Consider the following 19,114-nt stretch of genomic DNA (forward strand, 5'->3'; position numbering starts at 1 on the left):
GGTAAATTCCATTATCCATTATTTTGAGCTATTACACATTGTACAATATAAGTAAAAAAAATAAATTTGATTTGCGTCACCTTGTATCCCATCTATAAACAAATTTATTCTTCTTATCTGTCAATAATAAGATTACAGTTGGTGAGCATGTGCAAACTTTAGTGGCACAAGCATACACAGGAATGGCTTAACAATCAGATTTAAACTATTCCTGTTCCAATGACACAGAAGATATTAACTGTCTTCATTTTGAACTATGAACTGTATGAGCCGAGCCTTCTGCCATCAGAAGTACAGTAATTGCAGTACTGTAATTAAGTAAATTGTACATATTTTGTTAAACACTGCTGAAAACCCCAAGCTTCCATTCATGAGAACTATTTTCTTACTCAGTTACAAGTGACTTCTTCTGTAGTAGCACAAACACATCGCTTGAAAAAGTAATACATTACAAAGAGCATATACACGTGCATTTTCAAGGGTAAGACAAAACATAGAATGTCACTATAGAACAAACAGGTTTAGCAGACTTGAAAGAGGTTTTTGAGTGCCATGGGACAGAAAAAACACAGTCACCATTGTTAGTTCATTCCTTCATCTGCAAAGAAAATTCAGAAACAGTGTATCTTTATGTATCAAGAGTGGGAAGTTGGGTAGAAATTATGCAACTTTTTTTTTTGTTTGTTTTTTTAATTTACCATGCTTAAGTGTTTCCACAGGGTTTAGGATAGCAAGTTAACAACTTGCCCATTCTGTCACGTGTTCTCCCAGCACACTAGGCAGCAGCATTTGGATATCAACAGGGTTACATGGGAGCTGAAATTTCAATAGGCAGTCCTCTCTGTTTCCTTGAGTGCCACTGGGTAGGTAGCAGTCAGGTGGAATCTTTTCCATTCTATAGAGGCTACACCTCACCTAAAATTGGAGATGAGCAAAGCTTGGCTGGAGAGGAGTGGAGAAGGAAAAATGTGAAGAATAACTACTTTGTGGTGCTTGGGGAAAATGAAGAACCCTGTAAAAAGGTATTTTGGACAATAAAAGTGCCTATTTGAGCCTGAAGGCTTATTATAGTGTAGTTGTACTCAGAGGCTGAGGTGTGGAATACACCCTAGTGTGCCATTAATAAACACACACACAGACACTATACATATACACATCATATACTAGATATACTGTATCTGTTGAATACAGAAGATATGGGCAGGAATAACTTTGATAAGGACCAAATTATAATGGGTAGATGACTGGGTTAGAGTGTTTTTGAATCGGAAAGGCTTGTGAGGTGCTAATGGTCAGCCATTGTGAGTAACTTTTGAAGTTGGTCTGAGGAGGGAAAAAACAATGAACTGCTGACTCATGGATACAAGAGGACAACTAAGGCTATCTCATCTGGTATGAACCAACCAAAGGACTACTGTCGCACAAAGCAAAATAAACTTTAATGATCACTATTGGAATAATGTATCAAAACACAAAATGCACTGAATCCTGTCATATACTGTATGTGACCCCGTCCACTGTCATAGGTGTCTACAATGGGCATGCGATCTTTAGAACTTGACATTTGATCAATGTAAAAAGGTTGCCTAGTTTGAAGAATGTCATTTTCTGTTGCATCATGTGGATGGTGGAGCATGTGTGCATTATTTACCTGGGGAAGGGATGGCACCAAGATGAATTGAGGGAAGAGAGGAAGACGATAAGCCAGTAGAGGAATTGTGATGCTTTGGGCAATATTCTACTGGAATACCATGGATTAGAGTATTCATGTGAATATTAATTTGACACATATTACCTACTTAAAGATTGTTGTGCACCAGGTATACCCCTTGAAGGCAACAGTACCCCCTGGTAGAAGTGGCATCTTTCGGGAGGATAATGGCCCTTATTACATTGCACAAATTGCTTAGAAATACATTGAGGAAAATGACAGAGTTTAAACTGTTGCTCTCGCCTCCAAATTCCCAGATCTCTTTCCAATTTAGCATCTGTAAGATGTGATAGAATAAGTTTAATCCATGGTGGCTCCACCTCACAACTTGCAATAGTAAGAGAATCTGCTGCTAATGTCCTTGTGTCAAATACCACAGGACACCATCAACAGTCTTATAGAGCCTGTCCTTGAGTGATCAGTACATGTAGGAAAAATAGCATATTAGGCAGGTGGTCAACATACAGTATTTTGCCCTACCAATGTATATTCAAATGTGTGACCCTTTTAATGAATCTACCCAAACTAAAATTAAAGTGATCACAGGACTGGGGGAGTGGAGGAGAACAGAAGATTTGCAAACCTATCTGCTTCTTCACTAGTTTTGAAGCAGTCAACCCAGAAGAAGACTTATGAACTCTACATTCTCCAAGTACTTGTGCTCACCTACCATGACATCCTTCCTTTATGTGTGTATGTGTGTGCTCTTTGGGCTTTTACCAACATCCCAAAATTATACATATTAGGTTAATAAGTAAATTAGTGTCCATCTCAGGGTTGGTTATTGCCTTGCACTCATTGCTTTGTGGATAGGCTTAAATCCCTAGCCTTCCTGAATTAAATGCAGAGCATTTGAGAATTTTATGTGATGTGTTGCAATATTAGTGCAAATAAATATTCATTGATGCATTCTCATAAGCTTGTTTGCATAATTCTGATAAACTGTGCGAAATAACAGACTCAAGGCAAATGTCTGCCCTAGAGCACTGCAGCTCAGAGAAAATATAGGCAGTACAGTATGACATTTTATTAAAGTTGATCAACCTGACAGCATGAATTTAGAAGATGGGTAATAACCAGCCCCCCTGAGGAAATCCATGTGAGCGTGGAAAAAAAAAAAAAAAAAAACAGGAAAAATATGAATACTCCTATACAATCTAGCCTGTCAGGTGACTGCTCTGCCATTTTAAACTGTTGTCCAATTATTTAAATTTTAAAAGTAACGGCAAAGTAATACACATATTTTAGCAAAAATCTCTTTAATCGAAATGTGGATGAAGTGTTTAAATGATGTTTAATGATGCATATTGCTATGAAAGGCATACTTAATGGTTTTTCATTACTTATTCTATATATATATATATATGCTAAGTAAGAAAAAAGTATCAGAGATCTATGGAAAGCATACAAAGGCGGCACTATGTAGGTAAGAATTTCATTTGATAGCAAAGGTACATCACATGGAAGTTATAAATAGTGAGTGAAACACACATTTGGCAGTGGGTACAGTAACAGATAGAAGACATTCTGTGATTACCTTCTTGTCTGAAGACTGCTAAAGTCTACACCACTACAGAGCTCTCTGCCTAAACGTGCAGAGCCACTAGTGCATCTCTAGATATTAGTCCGCTGCATGGGACGACAAGGAGATAATTCTACGTCAGAGAAAAGAGAGGAAAAAAAGATGGTTGCCTTAAGGATATTGTTCTGTTTGAAAATGCCAACAGGCATGCTTACCATGGAAGATCACAGGAAAGGTGTCTGGTCTTTGTAGAGTTTTACTGACCTCAGTGAGCAAAAGTGATGCTTCACATTACGACACCTGATTCCCTAATAGTGTTCTTTTCAAAAATGTAATCCAAACACATTTGAATATTATCCAATGCTCCCCATTGCAGAGTAAACTGCTCAATACTAATCCAGACCAGTGACAGCATCAGGAATTGGGTAATAACTTTGTGAGTTCTTGGTCCATGGGCTCTTCTTCCCATGGGCTCACCACCTATGGGAGGAGCCAAGGAGGTCAGGTGCAGTGTGAGTTGGGTGGTGGCCGAAGGCGGGGACCTTGGCTACAGTATCTGGCTCTTGGGACGTGGAATGTCACCTCTCTGAAGGGGAAGGAGCCTGAGCTAGTGTGCGAGGTCGAGAGGTTCCGGCTAGATATAGTCGGGCTCACCTCGACGCACAGCTTGGACTCTGGAACCAATCTCCTTGAGAGGGGCTGGAGTTGCCCCCAGTGAGTGGCGCCGAGCGGGTGTGGGTATACTTATTGCCCCCCAACTTGGAGCCTGTTCATTGGGGTTTACCCTGGTAGACGAGAGGGTAGCCTCCCTCCGCCTTTGGGTGGGGAGACGGGTCCTAAATGTTGTTTGTGCATATGCACCGAACAGCAGTTCGGAGTACCCACCCTTTTTGGAGTCCCTGGAGGATGTGCTAGAGGGGGACTCCCTCGTTCTGCTGGGAGACTTCAATGCTCACGTGGGCAAAGACAGTGAGACCTGGAAGGGCGTGATTGGGAGGAATGGCCCCCCCGATCTGAACCCGAGCGGTGTTTTGTTATTGGACTTCTGTGCTCATCACGGATTGTCCATAACAAACACCATGTTCAAGCATAGGGGTGTTCATATGTGCACTTGGCACCAGGACACCCTAGGCCTCAGTTCGATGATTGACTTTGTGGTCGTGTCGTCGGACTTGCGGCCACATGTCTTGGACACTCGGGTGAAGAGAGGGGTGGAGCTGTCAACTGATGACCACCTGGTGGTGAGTTGGCTTCGATGGTGGGGGAGGATGCCGGTCAGGCCTGGTAGGCCCAAACGTGTTGTGAGGGTCTGCTGGGAACGTCTGGCAGAGCCCCCTGTCAGAAGTAGCTTCAACTCCCACCTCCGGCAGAACTTCGACCACATCCCGAGGGAGGTGGGGGACATTGAGTCCGAATGGGCCATGTTCCGTGCCTCTATGGTTGAGGCAGCTGACCGGAGCTGTGGCCGTAAGGTGGTCGGTGCCTGTCGTGGCGGCAATCCCCGAACCCACTGGTGGACACCGGCGGTGAGGGATGCCGTCAAGCTGAAGAAGGAGTCCTACAGGACCCTTTTGTCCTGTGGGACTCTGGAGGCAGCTGATAGGTACCGGCAGGCCAAGCGGAATGCGGCTTTGGTGGTTGCTGAGGCAAAAACTCGGGCGTGGGAGGAGTTTGGGGAGGCCATGGAGAACGACTTTCGGACGGCTTCGAGGAGATTCTGGTCCACCGTCCGGCGTCTCAGGAGGGGGAAGCAGTGCAGTGTCAACACTGTATATGGTGGTGATGGTGCGCTGCTGACCTCGACTCGGGACGTTGTGGGTCGGTCGGGGGAGTACTTCGAAGACCTCCTCAATCCCACTAACATGCCTTCCAATGTGGAAGCAGAGTCTGGGGACTCAGAGGTGGACTCCCCCATCTCTGAGACTGAGGTCACCAAGGTGGTCAAAAAACTCCTTGGTGGCAGGGCCCCGGGGTTGGATGAGATACGCCCGGAGTTCCTCAAGGCTCTGGAAGTTGTAGGACTGTCTTGGTTGTCACGCCTCTGCAACATCGCATGGACATCAGGGACAGTGCCTCTGGATTGGCAGACCAGGGTGGTGGTCCCCCTCTGTAAGAAAGGGGACCAGAGGGTGTGTTCCAACTACAGAGGGATCACACTCCTCAGCCTCCCTGGAAAAGTCTATTCGGGGGTCCTGGAGAGGAGGGTCCGTCGGATAGTCGAGCCTCGGATTCAGGAGGAACAGTGTGGTTTTCGTCCTGGTCGCGGAACAGTGGACCAGCTCTACACCCTTAGCAGGGTCCTGGAGGGTGCATGGGAGTTTGCCCAACCAGTCTACATGTGTTTTGTGGACTTGGAAAAGGCATTCGACCGTGTCCCTCGGGGAATCCTGTGGGGGGTACTCTGAGAGTATGGGGTACCAGACCCCCTGATAAGGGCTGGTCGGTCCCTGTACGATCGGTGCCAGAGCTTGGTCCGCATTGCCGGCAGTAAGTCGAACCCATTTCCAGTGAGAGTTGGACTCCGCCAGGGCTGCCCTTTGTCACCGATTCTGTTCATAACTTTTATGGACAGAATTTCTAGGCGCAGCCAGGGCGTTGAGGTGGTCCGGTTTGGTGGACTCAGGATTGGGTCACTGCTTTTTGCAGATGATGTTGTCCTGTTTGCTTCATCAGGCCGTGATCTTCAGCTCTCTCTGGATCAGTTCACAGCCGAGTGTGAAGCGGCTGGGATGGGAATCAGCACCTCCAAATCCGAGACCATGGTCCTCAGCCGGAAAAGGGTGGAGTGCCCTCTCAGGGTTGGTAGCGAGATCCTGCCCCCAGTGGAGGAGTTCAAGTATCTCGGGGTCTTGTTCACGAGTGAGGGAAGAATGGAGCGTGAGATTGACAGGCGGATCGGTGCGGCATCTGCAGTAATGCGGGCTCTGCATCGGTCTGTCGTGGTGAAAAAGGATGATCAGGATGCCTCCTGGACGCCTCCCTGGTGAGGTGTTCCGGGCACATCTAACCGGGAGGAGGCCCCGGGGAAGACTCAGGACACGCTGGAGGGACTATGTCTCTCGGCTGGCCTGGGAATGCCTTGGGATTCTCCCGGAAGAGCTAGAAGAAGTGGCCGGGGAGAGGGAAGTCTGGGCATCTCTGCTCAAGATGCTGCCCCCTCGACCCGACCTCAGATAAGCGGAAGAGGATGGATGGATGGATGGATGGATGGGTTCTTAGTCCATGGTCTGTGCAAGTTCTTGGTCAATAGAGCATACCACCTCTCATAATGATGTTGTTACTCTAGCCTGTCAGGAGCCATTGATATACAGTATCTATACTAATTAATAAGAGGCAAAGCCCTCACTGACTGACTGACTGACTGACTGACTCACTCATCACTAATTCTCCAACTTCCCGTGTAGGTGGAAGGCTGAAATTTGGCAGGCTCATTCCTTACAGCTTACTTACAAAAGTTAGTCAGGTTTCATTTCGAAATTCTACGCGTAATGGTCATAACTGGAACCTGTTTTTTGTCCATATACTCTAATGGAGGAGGCGGAGTCACGTATCGCGTCATCACTCCTCCTACGTAATCACGTGAACTAAAAACAAGGAAGAGATTTACAGCACGAGTCAAACGCAGGAACGAAGGTAAATGACATTAATTTTTGAGTGTCTTTTAATACTGTGTAAGCATACATATTAACACATGTGCAATTAAACGTGTGCATTTACAGGGTGATTTCTCAGGCTTAAAAGCTCGCCTTTTATTAAAAAGGTAAATGCGGTTTTCATTCTGAAGGGCACAAACCACGTTAGATTTCAGCCGTTAAATGCGCAAAAATGTCGGTACACCAGATAAATAAGCGCAACATATTATCAGTTGTATTGTATGCTTACAATACATATAGAAATGTCTTAATCGTTAAGTAATAGTATGGGATGGTGTTTTTTGACTCGCGCCTTGATTTAAACGATTCCATGTCTTGGTGGGTTTGCGTAGCTTATTGTCAATATCTTTACACCTGTTTTTAAAACTTATTGACTGAAACAGGCTTTCACGAAAAAAGTTAGGGCTTTGCTACAGGATACACCCTCCACAAGTTAAGGAAGTAAAAATAAAAGGTATATATTTCTGTTTTATTTAAACCTTTTAAGTTCATGTAAGCATACATATTAACACATGTGCAATTAAACGTGTGCATTTACGGGGTGATTTCTCAAGCTTAAAAGCTCGCCTTTTATTAAAAAGATAAATGCAAACTGTTTTCATTCTGAAGGGCACAAACCACGTTGGATTTCAGCCGTTAAACAAGCAAAAATGTTGGTAAACCAGATAAATAAGCGCAACATATTATCAGTTGTATTGTATGCTAACAATACATATAGAAATGTGTTAATCGTTAACTAATATTATGGGATGGTGTTTTTCGACTCGCGCCTTGATTTAAACGATTGTATGTCTTGGTGGGTTTGCATAGCTTATTGTCAATATCTTTACAGCTCTTTTTAAGACTTAATTTAAAAAGGTTTTCTTTTCTTCTTAATAAAAATTTAAAAGCAGTACTTTGCTGGTGCGAAGCGCTCACTTCACTCCCTTACGGGAATCGAACCTCGGATGTCAGCGCTAGAGACGAAGCCCCTAAAATTGCGCCACGGCGTGTGGTTCGTTTATTTGACAGCATGTAGATCGGGGTAATTACATTCACGGCATTCGTAGTCTGATTCACAATCTGATTGTATGGGTGGTTACCTACCAGGTAACGCTTATGGTTAGCCAGCAAGTCAGCTCGAAGTGATCACTCGAGTAAAGGCAGCTTCACAAAAAAACAGATCCTTAACAAATTGTTATTAGTATATTTTCTCTCAATTTAAAAAGGTTTTCTTTTCTTCTTAATAAAAATTTAAAAGCAGTACTTCGCTGGTGCGAAGAGCGGGGATTTGAGCGACTGACGCATACAGACATATTCATGAGTGCAGGTACTTCGGAAAGAAAGCACCGTGTAAACCTAAAGTTTAAATTAAGTTCATAGACCTACAAAAGGTTGCCATTGACTTCAGGCAAGATTGCTTTTCTCCTGTACAACTATACGTTGCATTCTCAAGAGTGTGCTTGCATGGCTTGGTCATATTACAACCGGAGTGCTGAACTGACAACGTTGTATGCAAACAGAACTATAACAATCGTAAAAAAGAAACAAAAAAAAAGCGAAGAACCCTTGCATTTAATAAAAAGGCTCCTTCCTTAGCGTTCATTTATAAAACAGCGGAAAAGCTGTGTTAAGGCTGCTTCACAAAAAAACTGATCCTTAATATAGATATATATAGATATATATGTATGTATGTCTATATATATATGTAAGCTTATAAGTACTGCCTTACTTCTCTTTAAGAAAGGAAGATGTAATGATACTCGATTTAAACGATTCCATGTCTTGGTGGGTTTGCTTAGCTTATTGTCAATATCTTTACACCTGTTTTTAAGACTTATTGACTGAAACGGGCTTTCACGAAAAAAGTTAGGGCTTTGCTACAGGATACACCCTCCACATGTTAAGGAAGTAAAAATAAAGGTGTATATTTCTGTTTTATTTAAACCTTTTAAATTCATATGCATAGCCCCATTTGGCTGTTTTAGTTTTTTTTTTTTCTTTCTTCAGTAATATTTAATCTCCTTAAAGAAAAAGAACATATGCATTTTACTTTTTTTGTATCTCTTTAGTAATATTTTAGTGTAAAAGGATAACCAGTATTTAAACCTTTTATGTTACTTTATAAATTTTTTTTACACAATGTTGAAAAATTAATAAGAAAGCTACATATTTTGGCAGCTGCTGCTTTAATTTTCAATGAAATGAAAAAAGCTCTCCAAGAGAAAACCTCAATGAAGAAGAAACAGTTTGCACTATCTAAAAAGGAGAAACCCTCATTTATAAAGGTTTGCTGCAGATGACTTAACTGAAAATAAATTAATAGTTCCTATGTGGATAATACATATTTATCTATTTTACTTATGCCTTTATTCCAGCAACTTGCAACATCTGAGGTACAATTTGTTACATTACTTTTGTTTTTTGCAGCACAGGCAGGTGAAGTGACTTCCTCAGGGTCACACAGTGGTGTCAGTACCAGGATTTGAACTGACAAGCTCCGGGTTTACTGAAATATTACTGAAGAAAGAAAAAAAACGAAAACGGGCAAATAGGGCTATGCATACAGATGTCCATCCATCCATTATCCAACCCACTATATCCTAAATACAGGAGCCAATAAGTAGATATGTATATATACACTATATATATATATATATATATGTAAATTTGTATATGTATATATATATATATATATATATATATATATATATTATATATATATATATATATATATATATATATATATGTATATGTAGATATGTGTATATATGTATATGTATATATATGGTTACATAACCTCTTTAATACACTACTTCTCCGCTGCGAAGCGCGGGTATTTTGCTAGTCTATATATATAATTCACTAAGCCACCGACAAGTAGCCACCCATGGAAAGCACGCAGCCACCCATGGAAAGCACGCACCGCCGACAAGTAGCCACCCATGGAAAGCACACAAGATAGCCACGCCCACCAACTCTAAGACCATTGGATACGACGACAACTCACAGAGCCACGCCCACCAACTTGGACACGACGCCTCGGAAAACACGCCGTCATTTATGTTCGTCTGGGCTACAGTCCACATGCACCTCTGAACCACGTTGACTTTTCGGTTACGACGCACGGCCGCGTGCACCATCGCAAACTGTTTTACACACTACATACAGCAATTCGCATCCGCGACAAACATGCGTCTTCTTAGATGGTCCTGCAGGAACACGGAAGACGTTTCCCCGCCCACCAACACTCCTTATTCCCTGGCCCGTGTCCACCCTCGCTCTCTAGGCATTCACACTGCCTGCTCATGTGCCCGGACGCAAAAACTCACCAACCACCCAGTAAGTCGCTTTCGTCTGTGCTAGGAGTCCACATGCACCTCTGAGCCACGTTGACTTCTCATTATTCTTTTCGGTTACAACACCAACCGCGTCCACCATCGAAAACCATGGGAAAGGAACAACGAAGCCCCGCCCAAAAACTCTATCCCTCCTCCCATGTGATCGGGAACGCACCTCAGAGCACTGCCCGCCAACTCGAACAGCTCATCAAACACATACTCGCTTTGGTCTGTGCTGCGGTCCAAATCCAGCTGTGAGCCACGTTGACTGTTCTTTTGCCCTCCATGGCTACCGCTTCAAATGTATTTCATGGAAACAACACTTCTTTCAATGTTATAGAAATTCCTGCATCAGGTAACTGTTTGTTTCTATCAGTCGGGTTTTTTTTGGAAAAATATCATTGACGAAACTGTTGCTCTCAAACTTCACAACATGGCTATTGGCTTTGTTTGCCAACATTGGGATAACTTCGGCGACGTGGTGTCCGTTGTTGTTAGTCACAGAGGCATTGTTATACAGTCTGCTCAACAATACGCTGACTACATGAATATGTCCGGAGTCTATGGTGGCGAGGCAGAAATTGTGGCAATGTCCCAAATCCTTCCAGCTACTATCAGCATTTACTTCCAAGAACGTCCTCATACAATCCGGCCCAACGTCTCTCCATATCCCTGCTCTTTAGCGGTCCTTTGGATCATGGGCATTACGAGGTTCTCATGCCTCTCAAATACACACGTGATAACCTTCTGGTGACATCTTTTGACACTGTCGGTATGTGCACACAGGGTGCACACCCACTTGCTCGCCACACTAATGTGACGTCACCTGCCCACTCTCCTCTTCCTGAAAAACATTTCAAGACACACTCCCCTGAACACACGCTTTCCACGCAGGACTTTCAATGCACCTTTTGTTCCAAAAGCTTCCGAGTGCAGAGATATCTGAACACACATTTAAAAAAACACAACACTAACTGAATGATGCAATGTGAACATTGCCAGAAATGCTTCAAAACAACTTGCGCTCTCAAGAAACACGAACTCATTCCACTCTCACCTTCAATTGCACATTTTGTAACGAGGACTTCACAGACGAGATGGATCTCCACAACCATATGCAGATCCATTCAACACAAACATTTGTATGCAAAATTTGCGACAAACACTTTCACGCACGCAATTACCTTACTAACCATCTCAAAACACATTCCCTAATGAATTCTTTTCAGTGTCAACACTGTTCCAAAACCTTCACGCGCCAGAAATCTCTCAAAGTACATTTAAACACCCACTCCACTGAACAAACTCATTCCAAACAGATCTTTCAATGCACGATTTGTTCAAAAACGTTCCAAGTGCAGAGATATCTCAACATGCATTTAAAAACACACTCCACTGAACGAATTATGCAATGTGAACATTGTCAGCAATGCTTCGACACAACTCATTCCAATTCCCTTCAGTGTCAACACAGCACTAAATCGTTCATGCACAAACATCGCATTCAGTTTTCTGCAGCTTTTCAAGAAAATACCGCCATTCACGTCCAAGAACATAACATTGGCCTACCTACCGCGCTATGTGCTTCTTGCAATGCTCTTCATTGGCCAGCAGTGGTCAACAAATCCGGACATTACAGTAAGTGTTGTCATGCCGGCAAGGTGTCTTTGCCACCGCTATCCAAACCCCCTCTTTTTTTAGAAGACCTCTTGACTGGCAAGAACCCGCTGTCCCGAAATTGTCCAGGTCCGATCATATCAGGGAATACAACTCTGCTTTAGCTTTCGTGTCAATGGGCGCACACATCGCTCAACCATCTAGACAAGGACCGTATGCTTTCAGAATCCACGGTCAAATTTATCACCAGGTCTCTCCTTTATATACCAATCCTGACACGTCACCACAATACGGTCAGCTATATATCTTCGATTCTGCTGAGGCTACCAGTCAACGTTTGCAAAAGGAATGTAATAGCGCTTGCAGTGACATTTTGTTGCTTCAACTAGACAACATGATACGACAGGTTAATCCCTTCGCAAAGTCTTACATGCAAATGCATGACATTATCACTCACAGTAACCCTGTTACTGCTGTACGAATGGTGTTCATGGAAAATCCAGGTCTGGATATGAGAAGGTATAACGCCCCGTCCTGTCAAACTGATGTTGCTGCTATCTTTGTATCTTTGCATATATCCAAGGGGAGATGTTCTCAATATGAACTGTGACCCCATGGTTTATCCACTGCTATTCCCTTACGGAGATCCAGGCTGGCACATACAATTGACCCATGTTGAGGAAAAGCAAACCATGAAAAGAACGCAAGTCACACAGCTCCAATTTTATGCTTTCAGGCTTGCCATGAGATCTTTATTTAGTGTCTTGCATTCCAGTGGCAAACTCTTCCAGCAATACATCGTCGATGCATATGTCAGAACAGAAGGCGCGCGTTTACATTACCTTCGGTCACATCAACAAGATTTGTGTGTAGAGCAATACAGGGGACTTATGGATGCTGTCACTGCGAAAGCACATCACCATGACCTCCGCCCTGGACAATTGATCATTCTTCCCTCTACCTTTCAAGGCAGTCCAAGGTACATGCAATAGAACTACCAAGACGTGATGGCAATTGTCCGCAAATGTGTAAAGCCTGACTTATTTTTAACCTTCACCTGCAATCCTGCTTGGCCGGAAATCTGCAACGCCATTTCCTATCATGAGCAAATAGAACACAGACCCTACATCGTTGCTCGCGTCTTTCATATCAAACTGCGACATTTTCTAACAGATATTCTGGAAAAGAATATTTTCGGCAATGTTCTCGCTTACATCTTCATCATTGAATTCCAAAAACGAGGATTGCCTCATTGCCATATTTTACTTACACTTGACTCACAATCCAAAATAAGGACCAAAGATGATATAGACAAATATGTCTGCGCTGAGCTTCCAAATCCTGAAATACACCCTCGACTTTTCCAAATTGTCACCAAATGCATGGAGCATGGCCCATGTGGCACGCTCAACGCCAAATCACCTTGCATGAAAGACGGCACGTGTACCAAAAATTTCCCGAAAGACTTCAATGCAGAGACTCAAGAAAACACACAAGGATACCCCATATACCACCGAAGACAAGGGAGAACTGCCGTTGTTGGCAAATACGATATCGACAACTGTTGGATAGTTACAGTTACAATCCGTGGCTTTCTCAGAAATTCAATGCTCATATTAACGTTGAAGTTTGCGTGTCCATTCAATGTATCAAGTATCTTTATACTTGATACATTGATACTTTATACACATTTATAAGTATGTGTACAAAGGACACGACGCTGCATCAATTGCACTTCACACAGAGCCAGCCGATGATATTTTTCAACATGACGAAATACAGACTTTCCTTGACGGTAGGTATGTTAGTGCTCCTGAGGCTATGTGGCGTTTGAACAAGTACAGTCTTTCAGAAAAATCTCACGTCATTACCAGATTACCAGTTCATTTGCTGGAACAACAGATCATCTTTTTTCATGAGGGTCACGAGGAACAAGCGCTCCAAAGACACACCCACAAAAACACTATGCTGTTAGCATGGTTTGAACTCAACAAAACAGATCCTGAAGCTGTAGAGTTACATTACACTGATGTTCCACAACATTACACATTTCAAAAATCCTCTGGAAAATGGAAAAAGAGAATCAGAGGAGGCACAAAAGTGATCGGTAGAATGCCTGTTGTTGCCATTAACGACACCGAACGTTATTACCTCAGACTTCTCCTTACCCGTTCTGTGGGTGTCACAAGTTTTCACCATCTACGAACAGTCAATGGTGTAGAATGTGACACTTTTAAAGAAGCTTGCCAAGAATTAGGTCTTCTTAAAGACGACAAGATATGGCATGATACACTTTCAGAGGCATCCCAGATACGAATGCCAGGATTCTGATCCCGTTCAACAACTGTATGGCGACATCGACTTCTCAACTGTCACTCTGGAACAACTCAGCACGCGAGCTATATTAAGCGTCACCAACGAAGACTCGCTATACCTTAATGAACAAGTGCTAAAACATATCCCTAACAATGAGGTGACTTTCACAAGCGTGGACTCCATCGTTACAGATGATCCTGCAGATCAACTTTCATTCCCAGAGGAATTTCTTAATAGTCTTACTCCTACTGGCATGCCTCCAAATAAACTCAAAATTAAAATTGGATCCGTCATCATGCTACTCAGAAACCTTCTGCCTGCAAAAGGTCTTTGTAATGGCACTAGACTGTCTGTTACCACCATTCACCGCAATGTACTGGAGTGTAAAACTATCACATCTGCTACCTCACAAACTGTCCTTATTCCCCTGATATGCCTGACCCCGTCAGATTCAAATTTGCCTTTTAATTTTACCCGAAGACAATTTCCTGTTAGATTGGCATTTGCGATGACAATTAATAAGGCACAGGGACAAACTTTCAAAAAGATATGCCTGTATCTGCCAAAACCAGTCTTCACTCATGGACAATTGTATGTTGCTCTCTCCAGAGTTCCATCTTTTCATTCACTTTCTGTTGTATCCTCAAACCCTCCCCTTTTAGACAATTGTGTCTTTCCAGAAGTGTTCAACCATCAATAAATAATTATGCGGCGTTTGTTGTGCCGCGGGTTCACTATTGTGTTGTATTTTGCTCTCTCCAGAGTTCCATCTTTTCATTCACTTACTGTTGTATCCTCAGACCAACCCGTTTTAGACAACTGTGTCTTTCTGGAAGTGTTTAGCATTCAATAAATAATTATGCAGGAGATTGAGCATTAACAGGTCTGTGATGCCCTTGGATGTCCCTACTGCACGCACGCTACACTGAATGGATCAACCGGGGCTTGCATTTGTTCCCCACGAACGAGGAATTCCCAGTAAGTGCGGGTCATACGCTCGCACTGATTACGTCCCTGCCCTTTGTTCACCCAAAGCTACTACCATGGTCGGGTGACACAAAACACGGCGTCAATCCAGCTGTGACCCACATTGACTGTTCATTTGCCTGCCATTGCCACCTCTTCAAATGTATTTCATGGAAACAACACTTCTTTCAATGTTATACAGATTCCTGCATCAGGTAACTGCACGCACGCTACACTGAATGGATCAACATGTGTCTACCTGGCGCAGAGAGGCATGGGTAAGCCATTGAACCCCATTCGTGCTGGAAACTGGGGCTTGCAATTGTTCCCCACGAACGAGGAATTCCCAGTAAGTACAGGTCATACGCTCGCACTGATTACGTCCCTGCCCTTTGTACACCCCCCCACACCCTCGGTACTTCCTTGGTCAGGTGACTTGGTGGATTATATATAGAAAAGCAGCCAGAACCGCAAAGAACAATGAAAAGTCTACGTGGCGCAGAGGTGCATTTGGACTGTACCAGAGACAAAACCAAATGAGGCGCTGTTTGGAAAATGAACAGTCAACGTGACTTACAGGTGCAAGTAGACTGTGCAAAGACGAAAACGACTCAGGTGACGAGTTGGGGGCGGGCACGTGAGCAGGCAGTGCATACTGAACGAGAAATCAGCAGACTAGCATGACGGAGGGGGCAGAATGGGCGTCCTTCCCCTCTCCTCCCATTCCATCCTCCGCGCCCGACGAGCCTGAACAGGAGGAGAAGTCGCGACGGCGGTCCTCCAGTTTTCAGTCATGGACAATTGTATGTTGGTTCGTACCGTGCATTGTTACAATGTTACTTTTCTTGGTGGTTTATTAAATTACGGATTTTTCAAATGTTCATTTTTTCCCTGTGCTTAAAAATCATTAAAAAAGCGGCCTGATTATGCAGCGTATGCTACGCCGCAGGTTGGCTAGTAATATATAAAAAAACAAAAAGTGGAAATCTGTGACCATTTATAGTAAGTGGAATTCCAAGAGTCTCGATCATGAATTGAAAAGTGTTTGCAGATATTAACTCAATGAAATCAGAATTACTGTAGCCTTCTTACAGAACATAAATGTAAATATTAAAGATCAACATAGGTTGAGGAAATGATGGATTGAAGGGGTATTTAATTCAAATTACAGCAGTAAAACGGCATGAGTAGAAATCCTGTTATATAAAACAATTTTTTAGGGCTCTGAGGTAATTTCTGATTCTGAAGGACTCTATTTTCTAAAAGAGAGTTATTAGAATTAGTTATTCTAAAAGAGGATTATTAGAATTTAAATAAATTGCTTTTCCCTTGAGTCCCAATATCTATAACTACAGTCTTATAACGACTGGACATTTCTTGTATATCCCTGCTTTAGATCGTTTATCATCAACCGCAACAAAAACTGAACATTCATTTATTTATTTATTTTCCCCCAAAATCTTGTCTACTTAAATATTTTTTTTTTCTGTTCAATGCAAAAAAATTACCTCTGCATTGGTAATAATTTGTTATCCTTCATCAAGTTTTATATGACATCATTGCTATTTCTAACCTTGTTCCATATATCCTAGAACTGAGAATAGCAAGAACATCTTACTCACCTCGCAACTAGCAATTTAACCCAGTATTGTCAGATGAAGAGGTTTTCTGATATTAATACATGGCTGGAAAGATCTTCTAGAGCTTATTGGAATAAGCATACTTGAGACAATTAGTTACATTTCATACAAAAAAAAAAAAATAAAACTGCAAACCAAAGGAATGTCATTTTTTAAATGTCATGCTAAAAAAAATTGTAAGTGCATGACTGACAAATGTATCATCAAAGCGTTTTGAATGTGCTATTAGCAACAAGCACAGGCCTTTTGAATCATCACAATCCAAAGACTTTCTCACACTACTAATGTGCCATCATCTAGTGGTAACAGTAAGTGTATCAGACAAGCACACCTAATCATTGGCATATGTGATACTCTCCCATCCCAGTTTTCATGCAGATTGAACCAGTGCTTCAGGATGTTTTCATTACAAAGTGAATATAGTACAATGGGCAAAAGTCTATAAAGTAGAAATGGAGAACATGGCAGAAAAAAAAGCTTAGAAACAACTCCCATACTAACTCATGGTGAAGTAATTGGAATTGGTCAGTCACAGCTCCTGGAATGTGTGTTCTGTTCTAAACTCTACCCTACTCTGCCAGCCCAAAATATAGATATCTGTATATACATATATATGGTATGTAAACCAATCATGAGTTTTTCGCATCAATATATCCAATAATGTAGTTTAATGCTGCAGTTTCTCGAGGCAGCAACCTTTCACAAAGGAGATAGATAGATTAGATAGATGAAAAATAAAGAGAGATTCCATCTACGTGTAAACCTATATAAACCTTTCTTATTGTATTTTGCATTACTCGGATATTGCAAATGAATATGTCATCTTTTGGTTCAATATTCTGCTCAGCAGATAAACAATGACTGTAAATGAAGACTTGAAAGAAGAGATATATTGTTGAAATTATTTATAAATAACCCATCACCAGATTTACACTAGCAGACAGGATGAAGCAATCTTACCTCAAACATTTCCTTGTGCATGTGTCCAATAATGGCTCTACCACCAGCTGACAGGATCCGTGGAGGAACATTGGAAGGTCCTGGTCCCAGTAAAAGGCGGTCAGGGACCTTCAGGGGCTGAAGGAGGCAACTTGGTACAGGAACAGAAAAAGAGGACATTGTGCGATTGCCTTTTTGTCTGAAGGCCGCTAATGTCTGGACCGGCACGGAGCTCTCTGCATAAACCTGCTGAGCCACAAGTACGGCTCTACACATCAGAGTCCGCTGCATCGTAAGGGTGATTCTTCACAAACAGAACTGACCTCCAGACTCAAACAGAGATTGTTGAAATATCTCTTTTTCAGAAATTCTTTGAAGATGGAAGTTCTTTGACTTCTAGTACATTAACCTCCACCCAGAAGATAATCTTTTAAGTGACACAAAAAAAAAAAAAAATCCAAAAACAAGTTAGGACAGAGTCATTCCCTCGAGCTACAGGGCAGGAGGGTCGCAAGAGCTAAATCTTTAAACAACTGACTAACAAGACTACTGATACTAATTAATCCCATATGGCAAGTTTGTAGAGTTACCCAACCTGTCCAATTATTAACCACTAAAACAGGTGTTTATCATGCATGCCTTCTCTATATTTTATTGGCCAGATTAGTGCCCTGTGAAAGTAGAGCTTTGCAAGAATGAGTGCAGGGGTTATATGAAAAGAAAAATTCAAGGCATTGGTCTTAAGTTAGCATACACAGTGAAATCTGAGGAATGAAAGAGTGTTGATCACAGAAAAAAGCGCAGTGTCAACAATTTAAAAAAAAATAGATAAATAAGTCACTGTAACAATCATGTTAGTCATTTTGACACTATTATTATTGGAAAACTGAGCTCATTTTCATTGTGTCCTAATAGTAGTTCGTGGTGCATCAATCTTAATATGAAGCTCCGCCCACAACTCAGGAATACAGGCGCTAGTTCTCTGATGCTGCTTGTAACAAATATTTAAACACTTCGTTGGATAGTGTTAGGTAAGTTTTACGTAAAACAGCACATTTTTTACGGTGGATTATTTACTTGTTAACAAGGTACAGTGCTTAACTCAATCAATGTAATTTTATAAATTATTTTAGGCTTGCTAGCTGGTAGGGAAAACATCGGATGTGATATTCCACAGGATAACTTAGGTATGAATGTTTAGGTCCCCTCACATATACATTGTGAGTTTTGGAAGTAGTTGCAGAAATGCGGAACGCTAATTAAGACAAAAAATGTTTGTTTAGCCAACGAGTGACCACAAAGTCGTATTTGAAAACAGCAAAGCAACCTAATAGAAGCAGCTGCTTTTAGTTAAAGCTTTCACACAATTGTAATATCCCCCGTTTAATTTTGTCAACTGAATGGACGATGTCCTAAATAAACGCAAATGA

At 42.1% G+C, this 19,114-nt stretch overlaps 1 protein-coding gene across 1 annotated transcript in view; it reads right to left on the reverse strand.

The window, feature by feature from the left end:
* LOC114646545 (alanine--glyoxylate aminotransferase-like) overlaps positions 1–18,222 on the reverse strand; it is a 79,548-nt gene extending 61,326 nt beyond the window's left edge. The window contains exon 1 of the mRNA XM_028794775.2: positions 17,706–18,222. Coding sequence (XP_028650608.1) covers positions 17,706–17,975 — 270 coding nt within the window. The 5' untranslated portion in view covers positions 17,976–18,222. The remainder of the gene's footprint in view (positions 1–17,705) is intronic.
* Between the last annotated feature and the right edge of the window lie 892 nt (positions 18,223–19,114).

This window comes from Erpetoichthys calabaricus, chromosome 2 (assembly GCF_900747795.2).
Source record: "Erpetoichthys calabaricus chromosome 2, fErpCal1.3, whole genome shotgun sequence".
Taxonomy (NCBI): domain Eukaryota; kingdom Metazoa; phylum Chordata; class Cladistia; order Polypteriformes; family Polypteridae; genus Erpetoichthys; species Erpetoichthys calabaricus.